The sequence below is a fragment of the Equus caballus genome, chromosome 15, assembly GCF_041296265.1.
Source record: "Equus caballus isolate H_3958 breed thoroughbred chromosome 15, TB-T2T, whole genome shotgun sequence".
In the NCBI taxonomy this organism is placed as follows: domain Eukaryota; kingdom Metazoa; phylum Chordata; class Mammalia; order Perissodactyla; family Equidae; genus Equus; species Equus caballus.
The window spans coordinates 32,800,631-32,822,643 of record NC_091698.1 but is presented as its reverse complement, the minus strand read 5'-3'; the positions used below and the strand labels follow the sequence as shown (position 1 = coordinate 32,822,643).

The window sequence follows — 22,013 nt, the reverse complement described above, 5'->3', positions numbered from 1 at the left end:
GAGAAGAAAGGCAAGATTCAAGCCGCACTGTGAAGTGAGAGTGTGGATAGAGCGTATGAACATCGGTGATATGTTTTTCCAGCTTACGAATTGCTCATAACTTTGCAGGGCAGACGTTATTTGTCCGTAAAATGAAAGTGATCATGCATTTGACCATTAAAGGTTATGTCTAGCTGGTTTGTGCCATGTCAGTCCAGCACATCATGGGCCTCCATACGGCACAGGCCAGACACACTGTGATACCAACACAACCAGCATCACCCCGGCCCTCTTGTCTGCCAGGTCTCCCTTTAGGGCAGGGTCCTCTTTATGTTCCCGGTCCCTGGCACAGAGTAGGCCCTGCACAAATGTCTCTTGATTATGTCTCCACTGAATTTTGAAAAGGACTTCGTCCTGTTAGGTCTTTGGGAAATAACAGAGAAGATATCTGTTTGGAATTGGATAGGAGTAAGTTTTCTTGAGGGTAGAGTATGACCTTCCTAGATCTATCACACTATTTTATAAATTTGAAAAACTACCATTTTAGGGCTAATTTCCCCAAATAAGAGTCGACCATAAATAATTTTTAAACTTTTATTAAATCATTTAGACTTGAAAGAAGTCACAATAGTTAACACACTTAAGTGTGTTCTGTACACCACCAACCCAAATGGATTGAGTTCAGAATTTTTATAAATAAAAAATAAACATATTTACAGTGAAAAATAAAAACATGTTAGCAAGTTAGATGATTAAACTATTATTTATAATCAGTTTTGGAAAAGTACCAACCTACAGGATTACATATGAGACACTTGAGAATTTATTAGGTCTAAAAAGTCCATAATTGAAGAAGTTAGTTGTAATATATGATTCATTTCTTACTGCGGCTTTTTTCTTCCCCAAACCAAAACTTTCGACCAATTTACATAAAAAGCTTCATTCTCCCTTTATTGGAGGTAAAAGTACAAAAAGCTCCTAAAATTCTCCCTAGAACCATCTAAGGAATAAAGCTATTTAACGCTACAAAGGTCACTATAAAACTAGCTCGGGACATAAACCATTATACAATTGTGCCACTTGTCCTCCAAAATAGTGCAGATTCCTAATTTACCCACCAGGGACAAAAACGGAGTCAGCTTTTTTGGAAATCAGTTTCATAACCACCACCGTATCTCTAGAAAGCATATTTCTAGAACAATATAGTTACCACATATAGGGATTTTCATTCTTCTGTAGTATAAAAATATTTTCCTTTTAATTCTCTCTGTATTTTAGGGATTGCTTCCACATCCCTAGGCAAAAGGTGAGGGCTATAAAGCGTGGCCAGCCAGTTTCAAGAAACCAACGAAGAAAAAGGACCACACGCGATCGAGTGATAGCCTTCTCCTCGAGTAGCGCAAAAATCAAGAGTTGGCTCAAATTAGGTGACGCCCCAAAGTCCAGTTTAAATTTCACTTAGAAAAAGTAGTCCAAAACAAAATTGAGCAAAGAACAACATTCTCAAGTCCACGATTTTGGAAAGCCACATGTAAGAGGAGGCTATTCTGTGTCACGTGTTCGGAGTTCGGAACAACTTAAGGCTAACTGCTCGGCAAAGGGCTCTGGGAGTTGCTGGGCTGTCTGGAAGGTTTTGTTCCTGATGAGCTCACGGAGCGAGACCTCTGTCTGAGCACTGTTTTCCCTGGAAACTCCAAGTCCTCAAACACAGCATTTTCAATGATGTTCGTAGCTTCAGGCCGTTCCATGGGGGATGGAGACAGCATGTCTTGAACCATCACGTGCTGAAATATAAAAATTGTTTTGTGATAAAAGGGTCAGGTTTAGACCACTAAACAGTCCCCTAAATCAGGAGTCAACAAAATTTTTCTGTAAATATATTGTTTGCGAGTCAGTTTCCGAGGTGACTTCTCAACTGTGCCACTCAAGTACAAAAGCACCCACAGACAGTCTGTCGACAAACAGGCATGGCTGTGTCCCAGTAAGATGCTATTACAAAATTAGGGAGCAGGCTGGATTTGGCCTGTGGCTCATAGTCTGCAATCCCTCCCCCAAATACATATGGACCATTTTGGGGTAATTGGTTGTTTTCTAACATATAATAAAATAAATCACATCCTTGAAGCACAGACATAATCTGACTTTAAAAATTAATTCATCTTGCAACTGCATATGAATCTACAATTATCTGAATAAAAATTTCAATTAAAAAATAAGCATGCCAGAGATCAGTACCTAACACCTTTTCTTGATTTTTTTTTTTGAACCCCTTTTAATGTATTCTTAAGAGCCACCCTGGGAATTTACTCATCAACTTTACAAAACACGTAATAACAAAATAATCTTTAGTGAAACATATTTCATTTTACATTACTGTATCTCGATATTATTATAAAGTTCATGTTTAATGTAATCCGTCATTATACTGACAATATTGAAAGATAAATTTAGACTTTTTCCAGTTTGATAATTAGCCCACAGTCTAACTGACTTCAACTTAAGAAAATTGAAGATTTATCAATGTATAAATTTTAAAATGATAATTTGTGCACCAAACATATTACTAAATAAATAAGAGCTGCAAAAAGACACTTAAAAGTTTTCATCATCAAGACCAGCTTAATTTTCCCTTCCCACTCTTCTGAACCATTACTGTGTCCCTTTGAGTGGTTGAACCCCAACACACATAAACAAAAGAAATGAGTGCCTTTTTTTTTCTTTAAAGAAGCCAATTTTTTAAGATCTCTCCCCAGTTCACTAAGATGAAGAGATTAATGGCACAGTCATAACAGCAACTCTAATCCTGTGAGAGTGCACTGGGAGTTCAGCTGTACTGAAGGCAAGGTTGCTGCAGTTTTCACATAGGATCGTGCAGCGTGGAGCACAGGGCCCCGGGCTGAGGCCAGTCTTTGCTTTTAACAAGTTGTGTGCTCTTGGAATCAGCTTCCTTTCCTCTCTTGACCTTTGGCTTCCTCATCTGTAAAATGGGAAACCAATGAACCGACTGCTAAGGACCCTTTAGGTTCTAAATATGATTCTGAACAAATTAAAAGATGAGAATTATACAAACCTCACGAGGATATTTCTGAGTAAATAGTGGTGGAAATTTGAGATTTCTTACATCGGTTAAGATCTAAAATGGAAGAAAAGTGTTACTTATCTTTAAATCTGTTTTGACATATGGATCTGTTTAAACATAAAAATATTTTTTGATGCTCTAACAGAGTGCCTAAGAAGAAAGGCTGGATATTAAACAGATGGAAAACTTATCAACAGCTTTTCTTAATTTGATAATCTACACAAAAGTGCTTCCTGAGCACATATGTAACACCATCAAATTGTCAAAATCTAGAAAGTAATTCAGGTATAATTATGTTTGAATTGAATATATGATACTGACACCTGGATTTTAACTGAACTGGATTTGTGTCAAAAACAATTCAATCACTCATGAATATACGTTTGTGTCCTTAAGTGGGTAACTTTTCTCTTAGTCTCCAAGCTCTGTGTATTTGATATGAAAGGGTATATTCTTTTTCTTCTTTCTTTTTGAGCGAAGAAAACCGGGTCAATTGTGCTAAATACGGAATATAAAACTAAGCTATTGAAAGTTCATTGGGAAATTTTCATACAAATTATCACTCTCTTTATGTTCCAGTTTCCTTATCTATAAAACAGGGGTAACTGGGCCCACTTTGCATGATTGTTTTGAGAATTAAATGAGGTAATTTATTTAGCACAATGCCTGATATTCCTTTTATAATGACAACAAAAATAAGTTTTGAAAAATGAAATAAAGCAAATATGTCTTCATATTTCCTGAGAAATAAGCTGGAGTGTACTTAAAAAACAAAAATAAGGACTGGGTTGGCATTTGTTACTTTGCACTAATGGAAAACAGAAACTTCACTCGAAGAATCTATGCTGCAGGCCCTGGAGGGGAGGGTGTCACTGGCTAATAGGTAGGTCATACCAAAGTAAGCGCAGATAAATTAGCCTTGAGTGTGGACTCACAGAATTAATCACATAACATTTTTATTTTAAAACTTAGAATTTTCAAAAGACCTTGACCATAATTCAACGGGGGAAATGGAAAGTCTTTTCAACAAAAACATAAGCATAAAAGAAGAAATTGATAAACTGAGCTTCAAAATTAGAACTTGCTGCCCTTTGAAAGACACTACTGAGAAAATGAAATGGTAAGTCACAGACTGGAAGAAAATAGCCACAATGCATGTATCTGGCAAAGGGCTTGAAAAGACTATGAAGGTCATTAGTCATCAGAGAAATGCAAATTTAAATCATAATAGGATTCCATTATTCCCCTATTAGAATGGCTAAAATTGTAAAGACCAAAACATAACTGTTGGCAAGGATGTGGAGGAAATAGAACTTTTAGACACTGCTGGTAGGAATGTAAATGATACTTTCTTATAAAGTTAAACCACTCACCACATAGCTTATCCATCCTACCTGGGTAATTACCCAAGACCAATGAAAACATATGTCTACAAAGAGACTTGCTCACAAATGTTTATAGCATCTTTATTCCTAAATGTTTCTCAATAGATAAATGGATACATGAACTGTGGTATATAAATATACACAGAGTGGAGTATTAATAATGAAAAGGAATGAACTACTGACATCCTGAGTAACATGAATGAATCTCAAAAACTTTATGGTGAGTCAAAGAAGGCAGACACAAAAGAACATATACATGGTATGATTCCATTTAAGATGAAATTTTAGAAAAGACAGAAAGCAGATGAGTAGTTGCCTGACATAAGGGCAGGGGCTGAAGGAAAGGGATGGACTGGGAAGGAGCACAGGGAAACTTTCTGGGTGATAGAAATGTTCTATATTCTGAATGTAGTGGTGGTTATGTGGTGTATAAATTTGTTAAAACTCATCAAAATGTACATTTAAAGTGGGCACATTTTATTGTCTGTAAATTATACCTCAATAAAATTGATTAAAAAGAAGACCTTGGTCAAATCATTGAATAGTCTGTTTTACATTCCCTAATAGGATTTCAGAAGAGAGTTCTGGCTAAACATGGCAGATTTTTGACTACATTTGCAGTAAAGAGTTCCAGTGAAACAAGTGCAAAAGAATGTACAATATATAAATAATGTCTATGAGAATGAGTGCAGTGGAAGAAAAGATCACATTTTTGTTAGAAACAAAGTAGATGGAAGCATAGCAACTACCTTAGCAGAACAGAGGCAGGCAGACCAGGGTGCCCACAGGGGAGAATGTCTATGAAGAAGGAACTGACTAGCTGTGCAGAACCTGAGAGTGTGGGGGTAAGGCTCAAGGATGACAAGGAGAATTATCTGAAAGTCTGCAGACGGAGTAATATATCCCCATATGAACATATGAGGTTCATTCCCTGGAGAAACTGAACCAAGGAAGTCCAGACTTAGAGTCACTCAATGGAGAGGAATAGAGTGTGCTGGGACGTGGGCATGGAAACAGTGGGATGAAGTGAAGATCTGCCTGCTAATAGTGAGATAATCTCCGTCCCCAGCCCTCCACTACTCTTTCTCAGGGAGGAGAATGAAGCCGCCTTCTTTGCAGAAAATGACTGGTGCTAGAAAAAAGGCCTATAGATGCTGACAGGTGGGGGGTTCTCCCCTACGCCCCAAGGTAAGAACCGGATTGCAGCCCTTGCTGTGAAGTCTACTTCTAGTCGCCAATTTAGAGCCCAATTCTTAAATATGAAAAACAAACATTTCAAAAACCCAGAGTTGAGGTGTTGGTGGGGAGGGCGGTAAGTGCGACTCTAAGGAGCAGCAGGGGAGTTCTCTGTGGCAATGGACAGCTCTGTATCTAGACTGCAGGGGTAGTTACACAAATCTGCACCTGAGATCAGATAACACAGAACTATACACACACGGTACCAGTGTCAAATTCCTGGTTTTGATATTGTACTACAACTATGTAGGATGTAACCATTAGGAGAAATTGGGTGGAGGATACACTGAATCTCTCTGTATTATCTTTGCAACTTCCTGTGGATTCATACTAAGTTCAAAATAGAAAGTTAAAAAAAAAAGAATCCAGAGGAAAGAGACACCATAGAAAGAAGAAAACTTAAAACGTATACATACACATAACTGAGATTCTCAGAGATAAGTCAAGATCCTGAATCCATGTAAAAAGAATGGAATGCTATAAAAAAGGAACAATCATGGACAATAAAAATTGGATTGTCAACATAAAGAAGTAATTAGGAAAGCTGGAATAACAAGTTAAGGAACTCCTGCAAAGAATGGTAAAAAAAAAGACAGAAAGATGGAAAATACGAGAAAAAAACAAGGCATTTACAGGATTAAGTCAGGGGTTCCAGGAAAAGAAAAGAGAAAAATTAGGGAAGAACTTATCAAAGAAATAATATAAGAAATTTGCTAGAACTGAAGGATTCACTTCTTCTAACTGAAAGGAGCTGCCAGGTGTTACGTACAGTGAGGGGGCTGGAATCAAGCACTGATAAAAATAAAGCTGTAAAAGCTTCCAGAAAGAAAAAAGCAGGTCAAACAGATCCCATATAAAAAGATCAGGTATCAGAATGGTGTCAGCTTTGCAATAGCAGCAGTGGAAGCTACGAGGCAATGAGGCAATGCTCTCAAGGTTCTGAGGGCAAGTATTTCCACCTAGATCTGAACCTGGGCAATTTGTCAATTGTGTGAGGATTGAATAAAACACCTTTTCAGACGCCTGAGGACTCTAAAAATTTCTTTCTCATATATTCTTTCTCAGGAATTTACTGGAAAATGTGCTCTAGAAAAATACAGAAGAAAACTACATAGCCTAGGAAACAAGGGATCCAACCCAGGAGAGTGGGGAGGTATATCCCTGGGTGACGATTTATAGAAGGTCTGGCGGATAATCAGTACAGACTGGAGGACAAAGGCTTTGGGAAGAAGGACTCCAGAGGGGGGGAAATATATATATACACACACATACAAAATATTTACATATATATAATGTACAAAAGCTATATTGCACAGAGAAAATGATATGTAACAGATTTCGAACATTTATTTAAAATTACAATAAAGGTTCATAGAAAACTAAGCAATTGAGAAATGGCAATTCTGAAAAAAATGATTGCATCAGAAAGAAAAGAAAGTCAGAGTACATTATTTGGTCTAGCATAGAACAATATTTGCATGAATTTGCATAAATACCTACTATTCATTTAACCAACATTTTTATATAACTACATTTTCATTGAAATAAAATTCACATAAATAAAATTCACCTTTTTAACCATTTTACAGTGTATATTTCAGTGGTTTTTATTCTATTCACAATGTTGTACAACCATCGCAACTATCTAATTCCAGAACATTTTCATCACCCAAAAAGAAATGTCGTACCCAGATAAGCAGTCACTCTCTTGTCCTATCTCCCCCTAGCCCTTGGCAATTACTAATCTACCTTGTTTCTATGGATTTGCCTATTCTGGACATTTCATATAAATGGAATCATATGAATATGTGACCTTTTGTGTCTGGTTTCCTTCACTCTGTGTAATGTTTTCAAGGTTCATCCACGTTGTAGCATGCATCAGTATTTCATTCCTTTTTATGGATGAAAAATATTCCACTTGGTGATCTAGTAATTAAGATTCGGCACTCTCACCACCATGGCCAGGGTTCGTTCCTGGTCATGGAACCGCACTACCCATCTGTCTGTCGTCACACTGGGGAGGCTGTGTGTTGCTGTGATGCTGAAAGCTCTGCCATTGGTATTTCAAATACCAGCAGGGTCACCCAGGAAGGACAAGTTTCAGTGGAGCTTCCAGACTAAAGACAGACTAGGAAGAAGGACCTGGCCACTCACTTCTGAAAAAATTGGCCATGAAAACCCTGTGAATAGCAGCAGAGCAATGTCTGAGACAGTGCTGGAAGGTGAGAGGATGGCACACAAAGATCGGGCAGGGTTCTGTTCTGCTGTACACAGGGTCACCAGGAATGGGAATTGACTTTACAGCACTAATGACAATATTCCATTGTATGGATATACCACATTTTGGTTTTCCACTCATCAGCTGATTGACATTTGGGTTGTTTCTACTTTGTGGCTATTATGAAAACGCTACTATAAACATTTGTATACAAGTTTTTGTGTGGACCCATTTTTTCATCTCCCTTCAGTATATACCTAGGAGTGGAATTGCTAAGTCATATGGTAATTCTACGCTTAACTTCTGAGGAGCTGTCAAACTGTTTTCCGTAGCAGCTTCACCATTTTACATTCCCACCAGCAATGTACGAGAGTTCCAATTTCTCCACATCTTTGCCAACATTTGTTATTTTCTGTTTTTTTTTTAATTACAGCCATCCTAGAGTGTGTGAAGTACTATCTCATTGTGGTTTTGATTTGCATTTTCCTAATGAATAATGATATTGTGCTTATTGGCCATTTGTATATCTTTGTGGAAATGTCTATTCAAATCCTTTGCCCATTTTTTAATTAGGTTGTCTTTTTGTTGTTGAATTGTAATAGTTCTTTATAAATTCTGGATACTAAAACCCAATTGGATATATGATTTACAAATATTTTTTCCCATTCCCTGGATTATATTTTCACTGTCTTGATAGAGTCCTTTGATAAACTTATAACTACATAAATTTTGATGCCATATGATTCCTGATCCTTTACATATGTTGGACCTATTTTATTTTCCTTTCTGGAAGCTTTTACGGCTTTTATCTCTGGTGTTCTGAACTTTAGTCATTTTGTTTTTTTAATTTTCCTCTTTCTTTTTTTCCCCATTTATTGTACAGAACGGTTGGTAGGTCCTTTCAGTTAGAAGACAGGAGTCCTTGGGTTCTATGTCAGAACTACGTCATCTTCTAGTATAGCCAGAAGTCAACAGGTAAGGTCTAAAACTGATAAATTAAGAATGATGATAAGAGCATAAACTTTGGAAATAAGGAGGTAAGCACCAAGGACAACAGATACAACAGTTGAGGGTGACCACTTATGAAGGATGGGGAAGAATGTGACAGAGGCCTACTTTTAAAAGACTTGCAGTGCTATCTTCCTTAAAAGCCATGATCATGGTTCATTTTGAGAAGAAAAAAAACTAATTATGCTTAGTTTGCCAGCTTTTAAGTATACAAGTGTGTGGCCACTTGTATTCTGGAAAATTCTTCTCTGACCAACCACTACCGTCACTCCCTCTCTAACCCCCACCCGCATTACCCTGTAATTCCCTTAGCTTTGCACTTACTACAAATTTATTGAGTGCAAGATATTAAGTTATGATGAATTTAAGCAACAAGAAATAAACAACTCAACTCAATAATTTTTGAATTTTGAGCTTTAAATGGAAACAAATAGTCCACAAATCCTTCCTGTATAGCTCACATGACCTCTTCCATTTCTAGTTAACTAGTCTGCTGGTATTAAGAATAATTTACTCTTCTTTTAAAACTCTTTTTCGTAAATTTTAGACTATTTCTTTTTTCCACCTTTTTTGAGGAGGGGGGAACTTACCCTGACTCTCTCCATCTGAGTGCCAAATGGGTATAGCAATTCAAATAGGATGAGGCCTAAAGAAAAGATGTCCACTTTGTGAGAGTAGTTGTTTCCATGAATCTGAAATCCCATATAAAGAAGAAATATTAGCAAAAAATTAACAGAGACAGTACAATTGGTAACATGGCATTAGGGCATCCCAGAGTTAATTTAGTCCCTTCTTGGTTTAAATGTAATTGCATATGTAAAAATGTTAGCAAAGAGTTAATAACCTCTCAAGCCTCTTTTCTCTAACTCTCTACAGCAAGAGTAATTAAACTACTCAGCATTACAGAAGGAAAGCCCAGCTATAGCTCTGAGATATGCATCAGAAGAAAAGGCCGGCAGAAACCTGGAGCCTTGCAATGCTAAAAAACTTTGTGGGAGCCAGTAAAAGCTGCTCCACTACCCCCAGGTGAAGTTTTTCAAAGAGAACACTATCTAAAGTAAATCTCTCATTTCTAATCATCTTAGTCTCACCCATTTTTATGAGAAAATCTTCATTACTCCAAACCACTAATCAACTGTGGTTAGCCCTCATTGTGGCACTTAATTATGGACTACTTTGCATTCTTAGTTGTATTTTTCATGTGTATATTTCTTATTCTCCACAACTAGATTATAAAGTCCTGGAGGGAAGGGAATGCTTCTTTTGTATTCCTACCATCCAGCACTGGGCTAAGTATAGAGAAGGCACTCAATAAACACTGATTTGTTAAAATGAACAGATGAATTACAACCCAACTACTCTATTAAACAAAGCCTCATTCAAATTAAAAGCGACCTCCTGGGACTCAGAAGAACCCTTTTATTTGTGAAAATTACTTTAGGCACATAATTTGACATTTGGCAGAGGCTAAAGAAGGATGTCACTTTGGGAATGCTCCACACCAGCATTTCCTAACTGGGGGAGTCAGAAGGTAGTAGCGGGCGATCAGAAGCCCTGCGCAACTCCTCTCTAACCCACACTCGGTACCTGTCTCCCTGTTCCTCCCATGAGCTAGTCTGCCTCCATGCTTACAGAGTATCAGATGGGGAGATTCAATGACGGTGTCAGCTGCATCACCGTCCTCTCTCCCCTTACCTCTTATCCCTGGGGTTTAGGAAGCATTCGAGGAAAACATGTTCAAAAACAGCTTACAGGGGTACAGTGAAAAGGACACCCTCCTAGACTGTTTGGAGAATATAAACTAACATACCTTCATGAAAAGCAATTTGGCAACAAATGTTTACTCCTACTTAATGGTCCTATTTAATTTCATCCACCCTAGGGTAGATGGACATGTGGACAGAGATTCTGTACGCAGGGATAGTTATCTAAGTGATGTTCCTGAGAGCAAAATTTACAAGTAACCAAAACGTCCAAAACTAACGTTGAATAAATTGCTTAACAGAGAGAATACTATGCAGTTGAAAATATTTTCTAAGAACATTTAATAATGTGAGAAATGCTTACATTTTAATACTGTATCCAAAATTGTACGGATTAGAATCACAATTTTGTTTTCCACAATAAGGTATGTAGAAATAAGATGTGTAAATATACGCATAAAAAGAAATAACCACTGTTAATGTTTTAGAGTTTTAGTAAATTTTAGACAATTTTTTCTTTATACATTCCTATATTTTCCACATTCCCTACATAGAGGATAGGTTAATATATAATGTGAAAAAAGCATTATTTAATACATTTAAAAAAACAAATGCAGGCTCATGAACACATAAAAAGTGATCTTTACAAAATATCCAAAAAATAAGGAATTAAGTACAAAATCTCAAGGGGGCAGAATATGATACACCCTTTCAGAGTTTACATTGGTCGTTGCATCACTGTGCAATCACAACCAAGAACAAAGTAACTGTGGTCTCTGCTCATTTTCTCCTAAAAGGATAAGAAAATTAAGAGCTTTGATAAAAACTATTTTAAAGCAATGTTTTAGAACAACTTCTGAGGCTTGGGGAAGACAATCCATACAACGTATTTTGAGAGACTTTTTAAAAGGATGTTTCATAAAGTGACAGTTTCTGAATTTAAAGAGGATTATTAAGAAGAGAATTACGACTGTCTATTTTTAATTACCTTATTTTAACTACTGTACACTGCCATGACAAAATTTCTACAGCTATCCTTGACTTTCTAGGATCTTCAACAATAGCAAATATCACTTGTCATCAATCTGTTCCTCACTTAGATGGCAACCCTTGCCTCCAACACACACCCCGCCCCCCCAGCTGCAAGCTAAAATATAGTCAGCACAGCAGTGTATGTGAAGCGGCAAAGACTACCTCCTTTTCAGAGGAATTGTGGATATTCCTCTTTGATGGTGCATCAAAACTCAGTAAGTGATAGTTTCTTAAGTCGTTTGCCCTGTGGAATCTGAAACCCTATCATTAAACGTTTTGTACTCTGTTACGTTAACATCCTTGGCCCATTTTGCACTTTGAAGGGATCTTTTACCCATCCATTACCCAATGGATCTCATGATTTTGTGACATTGTGCATTAGTAATTTGGAAACTATTGGTTCCCTAAATTAGGCAACTTTTCCAAAAGTTGTCACAATTCATTACACCATATTTAAAAAAAAATCTCTTTGATTAATATCACCAGCAGTCTCTCCAGAAAAGACTTTAAGTATTAGGAAGCCGTCAGGTTCCCAGTGGTGAAGAGTTGAAAAAGAGTCTCTTAAGGAGCGAGCCCAGTGGTGCAGCGGTTAAGTTTGCAAGTTGCGCTTCAACAGCCTGGCGTTCGCCAGTTTGGATCCCGGGTGCAGACCTACGCACCGCTTGTCAAGCCATGCTGTGGTAGGCATCCCACATACAAAGTAGAGGAAGATGGGCACGGATGTTAGCTCAGGGCCAGTCTTCCTCAGCAAAAAGAGGAGGATTGGCAGCAGATGTTAGCTCAGGGCCAATCTTCCTCAAAAAAGAAAAAAAAGTCTCAAGTGAAAAAAGCACGTGCAGAAATGTGTGCATAGTATGCAAGCTTTTGTGTTGTGGAGGGAAAGATAGATATTATTTGCTTACATTTATATAAAGAAACTTTGGAAGGATGTGCAAATAACGAATGGGGACAGTAGGCGGAAGGGAAGTGGCTGGTGGGGACTGGGCAGGTGAGGGATGGGTGGGAGAGAAACTCTAAGCTTCTTTTTGAACCATGTGAATGTGCTGCCTATTGAAAGTGAATTTTAAGAAGGGAAACATAAAAATATTGGCAATGGACATCAAAGCCAATTAACTATATGTATCAATGACTTGTGAATATGGATACCAAATTGAAATTGAATTTTACATTCAAACCCAAACTGTGTTCTTAGTAAAAGCTTCCTAATTTTAAATATAGTGGTCATAATAAGCCAAGTCTGTAACTCCCACATGATATTAACAAAGAGCAGGAAATGGAAGATGGTAAGAATTGAGAAAGAAAAGATGAGAGTAAGGATTTGTATTTGATGTATCTAAATCCAGATCCTAACTCCTAAATAGAATTAAAAATAATATTTCTACCTTCTGTATCACTGCAGAAGATAAATGCAAACTACAACCAAAGGAAAGGGTGTGGAAACACAAAACACAAAACAAAACTTAACGTGATGCTAAAGCCAAATATTAGTTACGACAATAAATAAATGTGTTTAAATTTCCCTATGAAAGGAAAAACTTCAGATTGGGTTAAATTTTTTTTCAAAAAAAAAAGGTTAAAAGGGGAAGCCAGATGAAAAATATACTAGGCCTTATGTATAGCTGGCACTTGAACATTTATCGATGAATAAATTGATATACTTTCATTTCAAACTTCTAGACCACAAAGAAACATCAGTGTATTTGGAAACACAGAAATTGTAACTGTCTATGAACAATACAATAAAAAAGATTATAGTAGTTTGCTTTGATTTTGGTTTTTTATTTGTTTTTGCTTCTGTTCTGGCTAGCTAGAAATTTTTAAAACCCTCCTAAACAACTATCAGGTGAATAATGAAGTAAAAAAAGCTTACAAAGAACTAAGAAAATCATGACAAAATGAAAAATATTGAAATTCATAGGAAGCTATCAAAGTTCTATTTGGAGATAAATTTATTTGAAAGAGCTTCATTATATAAGCACATGACTGCTTATTTGCACATCCTTCCAAAGTTTCTTTATATAAACATAAGCCAATAATATCTATCTTTCCCTCCACAACACAAAAGCTTGCCCACTATGCACACATTTCTGCACCTGCTTTTTTCACTTGAGACTTTTTTTTCTTTTTTGAGGAAGACTGGCCCTGAGCTAACATCCATGCCCATCTTCCTCTAGTTTATATGTGGGATTCCCACCACAGCATGGCTTGACAAGCGGTGCGTAGGTCTGCACCCGGGGATCTGAACCGGCGAACGCCAGGCCGCCGAAGCGCAACTTGCAAACTTAACCACTGCACCACTGGGCTCGCTCCTTAAGAGACTCTTTTTCAACTCTTCACCACTGGGAACCTGACGGCTTCCTAATACTTAAAGTCTTTTCTGGAGAGACTGTTGGTGATATTAATCAAAGAGATTTTTTTTAAATATGGTGTAACGAATTGCAACAACTTTTGGAAAAGTTGCCTAATTTAGGGAACCAATAGTTTCCAAATTACTAATGCACAATGTTACAAAATCATGAGATCCATTGGGTAATGGATGGGTAAAAGATCCCTTCAAAGTGCAAAATGGGCCAAGGATGTTAACGTAACAGAGTACAAAACGTTTAATGATATGGTTTCAGATTCCACAGGGCAAACGACTCTTAAGAAACTATCACTGAGTTTCGATGCACCATAAGAGGAATATCCACCATTACCTGAAAAGGCTACTACAATATTCCTCCCTTTCCAAGTGCACATCTGGGTGAGGTCAGATTTTCTTCATTTACTTCAGCCAATATAACATATTACAAAGGACTGAATGCAAAAGCAAATATGAGAAGCTAACTCTTTTAAGTCAGATATTAAAGAGATTTGCAGAAATGTAAACAAATGCCAATCTTCTCATTAATTTCTTTTTGTCTTGGAAAATATTTTTCATAAAAATATCTTTAAGATGTGATGGGTCTAATATTATTATTTTTAATCGCATCAATAAAATTTTATAAATGTTTCAATTTTAATTTCTAATATGGCAAATATGGACAGAGAAAATCCCATATGAAAAACTCTTGGAGTCCAAATCATGTTTACAAGTAAATAGGTACTGAGATCAAAAAGTTTGAGAACCACTGATTTTGGCATAGAGAAGCTGTGAGTATCATTAGCCTGGAGGTAGCTGGGCATGCTACTCTGAAGCCCCCAGGATGCCCTGCTCCCACCACGCTTCCAGTCTCTGTCCTGTTTACGGTGCTTTTCCTTTGGAGACTAAGCATCCCACAAGGCAACGTATCCCAGCCTATCTACCTCTATTTCCTGCCATGGTACATTGTAGAAGTTGCCTGTGAATTACTGTAGCAAGCAGCTCAGTACAGTACCACTGGCTCTAGCTGGCTCTGAAAACAGTTCCTACGTAGCTTACACAAGGTCAACTGGAGTTAAGTTTGGGAGGCCGGCATTAAAGGTCTCTTTCTAAATTTCTGGTGGCTGTCAGGTTCTGACAGGTTCTGCCAGAGGGTGAGCATGTTTTGTGCGTTGTGAGAATTTTTCTTACTCCATCCCCGATTCAGCTTGTAGAAACTGCACCCTAGCTGTGTTGCCTGTGGAACACCACTACCAGTTTCCATAACTTCCCGATTTTATTTTATTGGGTATTTTAGGTAGAATGTGGATGGAGATTCATGGGGCACTTCTAGCTTGCTGCCATGCTAACCAAAAATCTATTTTTAATTCAGAAGGAAAACAAAAAACTCACCTGCTCTGGGCTCATATACAGTTTGGTCCCCACTTGTCCTGTGTGTCTGGCGTATGCTGGCATTGGGGTCAGAACCATCTGCTCTTCCTCGTCCTGGTCCATTGCAGTCACTAACCCAAAGTCTCCGATCTTGACCACGTCGTCCATTGTAAAGAATATGTTGGAAGGCTGGAAAAGTAACACAGACCAAACCATGGTGGGTGTGCGTGGAGAAGGGGAGGAAATGCAGAGAATTATTTAAATGATTACAGAAAATACATACAAGAAATTAGACATTCGCAAGCATATTCTCTTCAAAATGGGCTAATATGAAAAGGAAAACAATCCTTCGATGCTAGGCAAGTACTGGGAGTAAAGAAAAGGGAAGGGTAGCAGGAGAGAGAGCATTTCCTGAACATCCGTTTAAACCCTCAGAGATTCACACTCCCCAGGGTCCAGGGTACTTAATCCTCAATCTTACTATTCTCTATACTCTCCATTGGCAAGTTTCTCCACATTTATGACTTAAACTATGATTATAATAACAGTAACAATAACAGCAAATGCACATATAGCACTTGCAATGTAGCAGGAGCCATTCTAAGCTGTTTACTACTAACTCGCAATACTCACAACCCCATTAGTTCTGTTAGTCCTTCATTCTACAGATGTGAAAACCGAGGCCCAGAGAAGTTAAGTAAATTGCCCAAGGCTACCCAGCTGGCAAGTGTGGAACAGAGATTCAAACCCAGGCAGACTGGCTCCATGAGTAAAGGACTTCTGCTTGACTGCCACATGTCCAGCATTCAGGACAGTTCTTGCCCTATGGTAGCTAATCACAACTCTCTGATGAATGAAGGGAACAGAGTGATCTTCAAGTCTGTGTCTGAGAGGGGAAAGCAGGCTCTCAAGAGGAATCTGAGCTCTTAACTACAACTGTGTGCTGCCTCTTCTAACACCAATATGCTCCCAGACATTCCAAGACTCCTATCCCGAGTTCCAAACTCTCCCATGCAACTGTTTATAGGATATATCTAACCACATTCCTCCGGGGCTCCTCACACAAAATCTCCTACACGAAATATACCATCTTTCCCTCAGAGCCTGCTCCAACCCTGCTAACATGACCACCATTCACAGCCCTTGAAACAGGGAAAAAGAAGGTCATTTAGTTCATGAAATTGAATTTCATCAGGCTTCAAATACTGCCAGACAAATAACATTTTATTCCCAAACTCCAAAATCTCATTATACAATTCTGACTTTGAAGCAATGAAGTTATTGCATATAACCAAAGTCTACAATAATAACCTCCTGCTCTCCCAAAAATAACCCTATATGAGAGAGAATAATAGACTATGCTGCCTTAAATTTCAACTTTTGCCCCCCCTCCCATCTCCTGGTGTCAGCTGTTACTTACTGAATATTGCAATAGATATTCTTTTGGTTCTCCAGCATCTATACCCCTGTGATTCCACCAGAAGTATCCTGACTATGCAGCAACCCCAGGGTTCCTGTGGAAGCTATCTTGAGGTTGCATAAATCAATCAGCGTAATCCTATCCCCTAGCCAGGAGACTCATTTAGGGGTGAGTATGTGTCCTTGGCTTATCAATTAGAAGAAAATCCAAGACTTCTGATCAATAGTTGGGGAAAGAGACAATTTTCTCCCCACTCCGTATCCCACTACCTCCAAAAGGTAGTTACATTAAAACATGTAGGCCTAAGACTCGCTGGCAGATATCCAGAGACTATGAAGGGAGGGTTTGCCTGCAAAAGGAAACAAGAAATGGGCGGTGTGGGGGAAAGAGAAACGAGGGTCTGGTCACATCACTTGATCCTGGATAAAGCTTTACCTGACTCTTGGACAGTTCAGTTACATGGGCCAATAAATTTCCTTTTTTGATTACAATAGTATAAATGCTTTTGGTTGCAAACAGAAGAATATTCAAAACAAAATGATACGAGCATACAGAATGTGTCAGGCACTCTGCTAAGGATATAACAGGTGAACAAAACAGACACGGCTCCTGCCCCTGTGAAAACCAGAGGATAAATAACACAAGTGTGATGAGAATTACGAAGGAGAAATACCAGGTTCTGTGAGGACACTGGGTATTTAAGCAACTGAAAAAGCCCAGTGTAACTAGAGACAAGAGAAGAAAAGATGAGAAGTCAGTCTGGAACATCACGGGCCAGAGAGTGCTAATGACAAAAACTGACCAAAATACAAAAGGGGGATGCCTAGAAGGGTTAAAGTTGAGCTCAAACACTTACGTAGGAATGAACAGAATGCACAGCCTTTTCAACTGGGAATAAAAATCTTGGGGGAGTTTCTTCTGCCACACTAGCAATCTCTAAAAGGAATTTATCTTTAGAAAGGAATAAACTTTTTGATTTCTAGAAAAGCTAAAAGGAAAATAAATTTTCTTCTTGAAATTTTTTTGATGCATAGACAAACATAGGAAAAATCTTTAGATAAAATTGTACCATTAAACAAATACTCACCAATATCTCACCAACATTATAAAATCAGAAGAATGTTCAATATTAGTAAAAACACAATTATACTGCCTTTCAACTTGGCATTTTGTGTGTACAGTGTTAAGCACAAGAAGAAGCCGTATATCAGCTCATTGCTTCCCACCAAATGATACATGTTTACCATATTCAAATAGCCAGCACTCAAGTTGGGTATCTGGCCTGTTGAAATTGTCTTCTCCCTTCCAACCAAAATAAATCATCTCTGAACTTTTCATTCGGTGCTAAATAATTCCTGACATCAGTTTGGGCCCACCAACATCAAAATCCATGAAGCACAGTGATTATATATAACTCAATAACAATTACTCTGAAAGATAGGAATTATTTCTAATTATTGCTCCTATTATTGCAAACGCTTAAAATGTACTCAAGGATCAAAAAACCTACAGCTGACTTCAGAAGAAAATAACTCACCCGAATAGCTGCTTTGGTGCCTGAGACAAAAAGTATGTGGTTACATAAAAAGCTGAAAATACTTAAAATGAGTGTAAATCTGTCAAGAATTTAAGATACTTCCATCAGAAAAATATTTATATATGCAGTACACATCTACTGATGATCACTATGAGCAAATGGAATAGGGCAGACATTAGTCAAATAAAAGTTCTATATACTTATTTCAGAAACACACACTAAGGAAATATTGCATGTTTTAGTAAGAATCTTAATTTAGCATACTGTATTGCTACAATAGTCAACACTATATACATTGAAAATAGAATCAAAGGTTTTAGACCTGTCAGCATCACCTGGCTAACCATCTGCTACCTTTCACTGTCTAGCTTCTCATCTCCTTCCCTGAAGCCTAAAAGTTCAGGACTAGGGGCAAAAAGTGTGGAGATCTGCCCAATTCAGAGCCAGCTAAGCAAGGAAGCCCTGCCGCTCCTTTCACTACTTCGGGGCCATAGGGGAATTTGTGTCAGGGTTGCTCAAAGCCCTAGGGAAAACGGTACATCTGCTCATGGTAGATTTCACATAAAGGTTTTTTTTTTTCATCAGGAGATTGGGAATACTTTTTACTGTAAAATGGACATAAACACATCATAGAGGAGAATTCACAATTTGCGTGCAGGTTTTTTTTTTTTTAAAGATTGGCACCTGAGCTAACACCTATCGCCAATCTTTTTTTTTTTTTCCTTTTTTCTCCCCAAAGCCCCCCAGTACATAGTTGTGTATTCTACTTGCAGGTCCTTCCGGTTCTGCTTTGTGGGACACCACCTCAGCATGGCCTGATGAGTGGTGCCAGATCTGTGCCCAGGATCCAAACCAGTGAAACCCTGGGCCACCGAAGCAGAGCGCGTGAACCTAACCATTCAGCCACGGGGCCAGCCCCGCCTGCAGTTTTTAAAATCTGAGACTTCTCATTTTTACAGTGGCCTTTTCAAGCTACTTTCCCAGACCTCTGCTCCTGATGCCTTTACTCTCCTCCACTCTCAGGGGTACCTCCGTTAAAACTGACAAGTACTCCAAATACTGCTCCCATTCATAAGATGTCAGATGGAAACTCTTGAGTAGTGTTCCACAAATACAGACCTTGAGGTCCCTGTGCATGAGCCCTTTACTGTGCAGGAATTCTACTGCCTCCGCGATCTGCAGGAAGATGTGCAAACACATGCTCCTCTCTCTCTCCTCTATGGTGCATCGACTGTTCATCCAGTCTTTGAGGTTTTCCTTTCTGCATAGCTGCATCTGAATGTAAAGATACACTTTCGGCGAACTGGGCTGGAGTTTTTCCGTAGTGTTTTTAGTGAGATCTAAACTTAAAGTGGTTGGTCTTGGAGGAGAAACAGATAAAGTAGGTTCAGAAGGAGAGTTGCTACTGGAATGCTTCAAAGCAGTCAGTTTATCAGCATCATGGCTGCCGATATGCAGTGGGTTAGTTTTGAGCTCTTCTTTACTGGACGCATTATCACAGCCAGAATCTTCAAATACTATAGAAGAGGATGTTCTCTCCCTTGACCTGACATAAGGAGAAGCTTCAGAAGGACAAAGTTCAAAGGAGTGCCCCTCATCATTGCCATCTATAGTACCATCTCCCACATCACAGTCTGTAAGGCAACTGTCTTGGAGATTGTACACTGCGTCCACCGACCCACTGATGTCTCCATGGTCCGTTCCTGAAAATTCCAGTGGAGAGAACTGGCTCTCAGATGAACTTGTCTGGCCACAGGAAATGCCTACTGAAAAAGACCTGCTCCTTTTTGGCGAAGGAGCTATGATTTCAATATGTTCTTTTGTTGAGAAAGGATCCATTCTGCGTATTTTAACTGATGGTGCATCCATTGGGCTAGGAGAGCTGGGTGGCCAGTCTGTGCTAAAAGTAGGAGAAATACAAAGGGATGAGAGTGAAAATGTGTTGATTAAATTATATGAACTACACTCTCTGTTTTAAAAGTTTCAACAATAATAAAGCCAGTTACCAAATGACAAACAACGTACAGATTCAATAAAAACATGCTATGAGACAAAGGACAATACATTCCATCCATTCCTTCCAAAAAACTTACTTTGAAAGCCTAATTTTATATTTGAAACAGTTATTTGGTGCTGTCACGCCAGCACAGCCAAGGCTTTTGTGCAAAACGCGAAACGGTGAAGGAGAACACCAAGAAGGACAGGACTCCTCAGGGACCACGATTCTGAAGCCGCTGTTCAAATCAGGGCAGCAGCTCACCGGGCCTTGAGACAAGGGGCCACTTCGCCTGGTCCTTCCATGCTTTGGCTCTTGGCTGCATCTATAACAAGTGTCACTGTAACCAATTACTTCATGTGGATCTAGGGCTGCGTTTGGTACTTTAAAAAGGCAGAAATTTTGGGGCTGGCCCCGTGGCCGAGTGGTTAAGTTCGCGCGCTCCGCTGCAGGCGGCCCAGTGTTTCGTCAGTTCGAATCCTGGGCGCGGACATGGCACTGCTCATCAGACCACGCTGAGGCAGCGTCCCACATGCCACAACTACAAGGACCCACAACGAAGAATATACAACTGTGCACTGGGGGGCTTTGGGGAGAAAAAATAAAATAAAATCTTAAAAAAAAAAATAAAAGGCAGAAATTTTACTCCAGCTGCTTGGTAGTCTATTTGCAGCCTGCTCCCTCTTTGCTCTCATTTAGTAGTTTTTAAAAAGGTTTTCCTTCCTCCAGCACGGCATATTTAACATGGGAATTATTTTCAAGTTGCCTAACCTTATGTATTTTTAACTGCAAATAGCATTAAACTACTTTAGAAAGGAGTTGTAAATTAACTACTAAGAAACTAAATAAAAATTTAAAGTAAAAAATTGGAGACAAAAGCAGATAATATCTCTTCTTGAGAAAAGTCCTATAAATCCCTGGTAAATCACAATTCATAGGGCCCCATCTACTAATAATTTTTAAAATTCATGTTCTAAAACTGGAAAAAAATTCATGTGCAAAAAACTAAATCAACTTTTCACCTAAATAGCTAGCTAGAGGATGTTCCAAAACATGATGACAGAGAACAAAAATCTGCTGTTTTCTTTAAAAAAAAAAAAATCCCTAAAGTTTTTGTTCGCATAAGCAAAAAACCAGTCAAAAGAAAACTAGTTTTTAAGTTTATGTCTAACCAAGTTACCTTTCATCTTTCAGCCAAATTTCGTCCATTTCTTCTTGCCACTTCTCTGGTGGTGCTTCCAACCAAGCATTGAAATATCTAACAATTCCTGGGTGTTCAAGCTTGGCTAAGGCTTTAACCTCTCGCATTACCTTTTCCCGAGCCAATTCCCTGAAACAGACAAAAAAAGAGATTGAAGGTTGCTCAGATCTGAAGAAGCAATCATATCCAACAGTAAAAAATAATAAAACAAAATTCTCTCTTAAACTTAAAACTAGAAATAGACGAGTTAGCCTAGTGACACAATTCTAAAATGCTACATAGTAAGTCTTGTATTAAAAAAAATACACACGTATTTTAGTACTTTTTTTCTTCTAGAAGTAAGTGCTACAGACATACCTATTGCCTCATTCAAATAAAGCTTTCTTGGTTGACTAAGAATGAATGACTCCAGAGCCGTAAAGATTATCGCTTAATGTTCGTTCATCAGGAGGAGAGTGGATAGGTTAAGGGAAGTAGTCAGAAAAGAGCTCAGCATTGCAGCTCAGG

The 22,013-nt window shown here is 38.4% G+C and overlaps 1 protein-coding gene across 3 annotated transcripts in view; it reads right to left on the bottom strand.

The window, feature by feature from the left end:
* Positions 1 to 559: 559 nt before the first annotated feature.
* Positions 560 to 22,013, bottom strand: part of EIF2AK3 (eukaryotic translation initiation factor 2 alpha kinase 3) — a 69,014-nt gene continuing 47,560 nt past the window's right edge. For 2 of the 3 annotated variants that reach the window (XM_070236199.1, XM_023618757.2), the window contains exons 12-17: positions 21,486 to 21,635; positions 19,429 to 20,209; positions 15,374 to 15,541; positions 9,496 to 9,597; positions 3,050 to 3,112; positions 560 to 1,763 (exon numbers count right to left, since the gene is read on the bottom strand). In XM_070236199.1, the coding sequence (XP_070092300.1) occupies positions 1,563 to 1,763; positions 3,050 to 3,112; positions 9,496 to 9,597; positions 15,374 to 15,541; positions 19,429 to 20,209; positions 21,486 to 21,635 (1,465 nt within the window). In that variant the 3' untranslated portion in view covers positions 560 to 1,562. The remainder of the gene's footprint in view (positions 1,764 to 3,049; positions 3,113 to 9,495; positions 9,598 to 15,373; positions 15,542 to 19,428; positions 20,210 to 21,485; positions 21,636 to 22,013) is intronic. The other variant, XM_023618758.2, reaches the window with a different exon arrangement.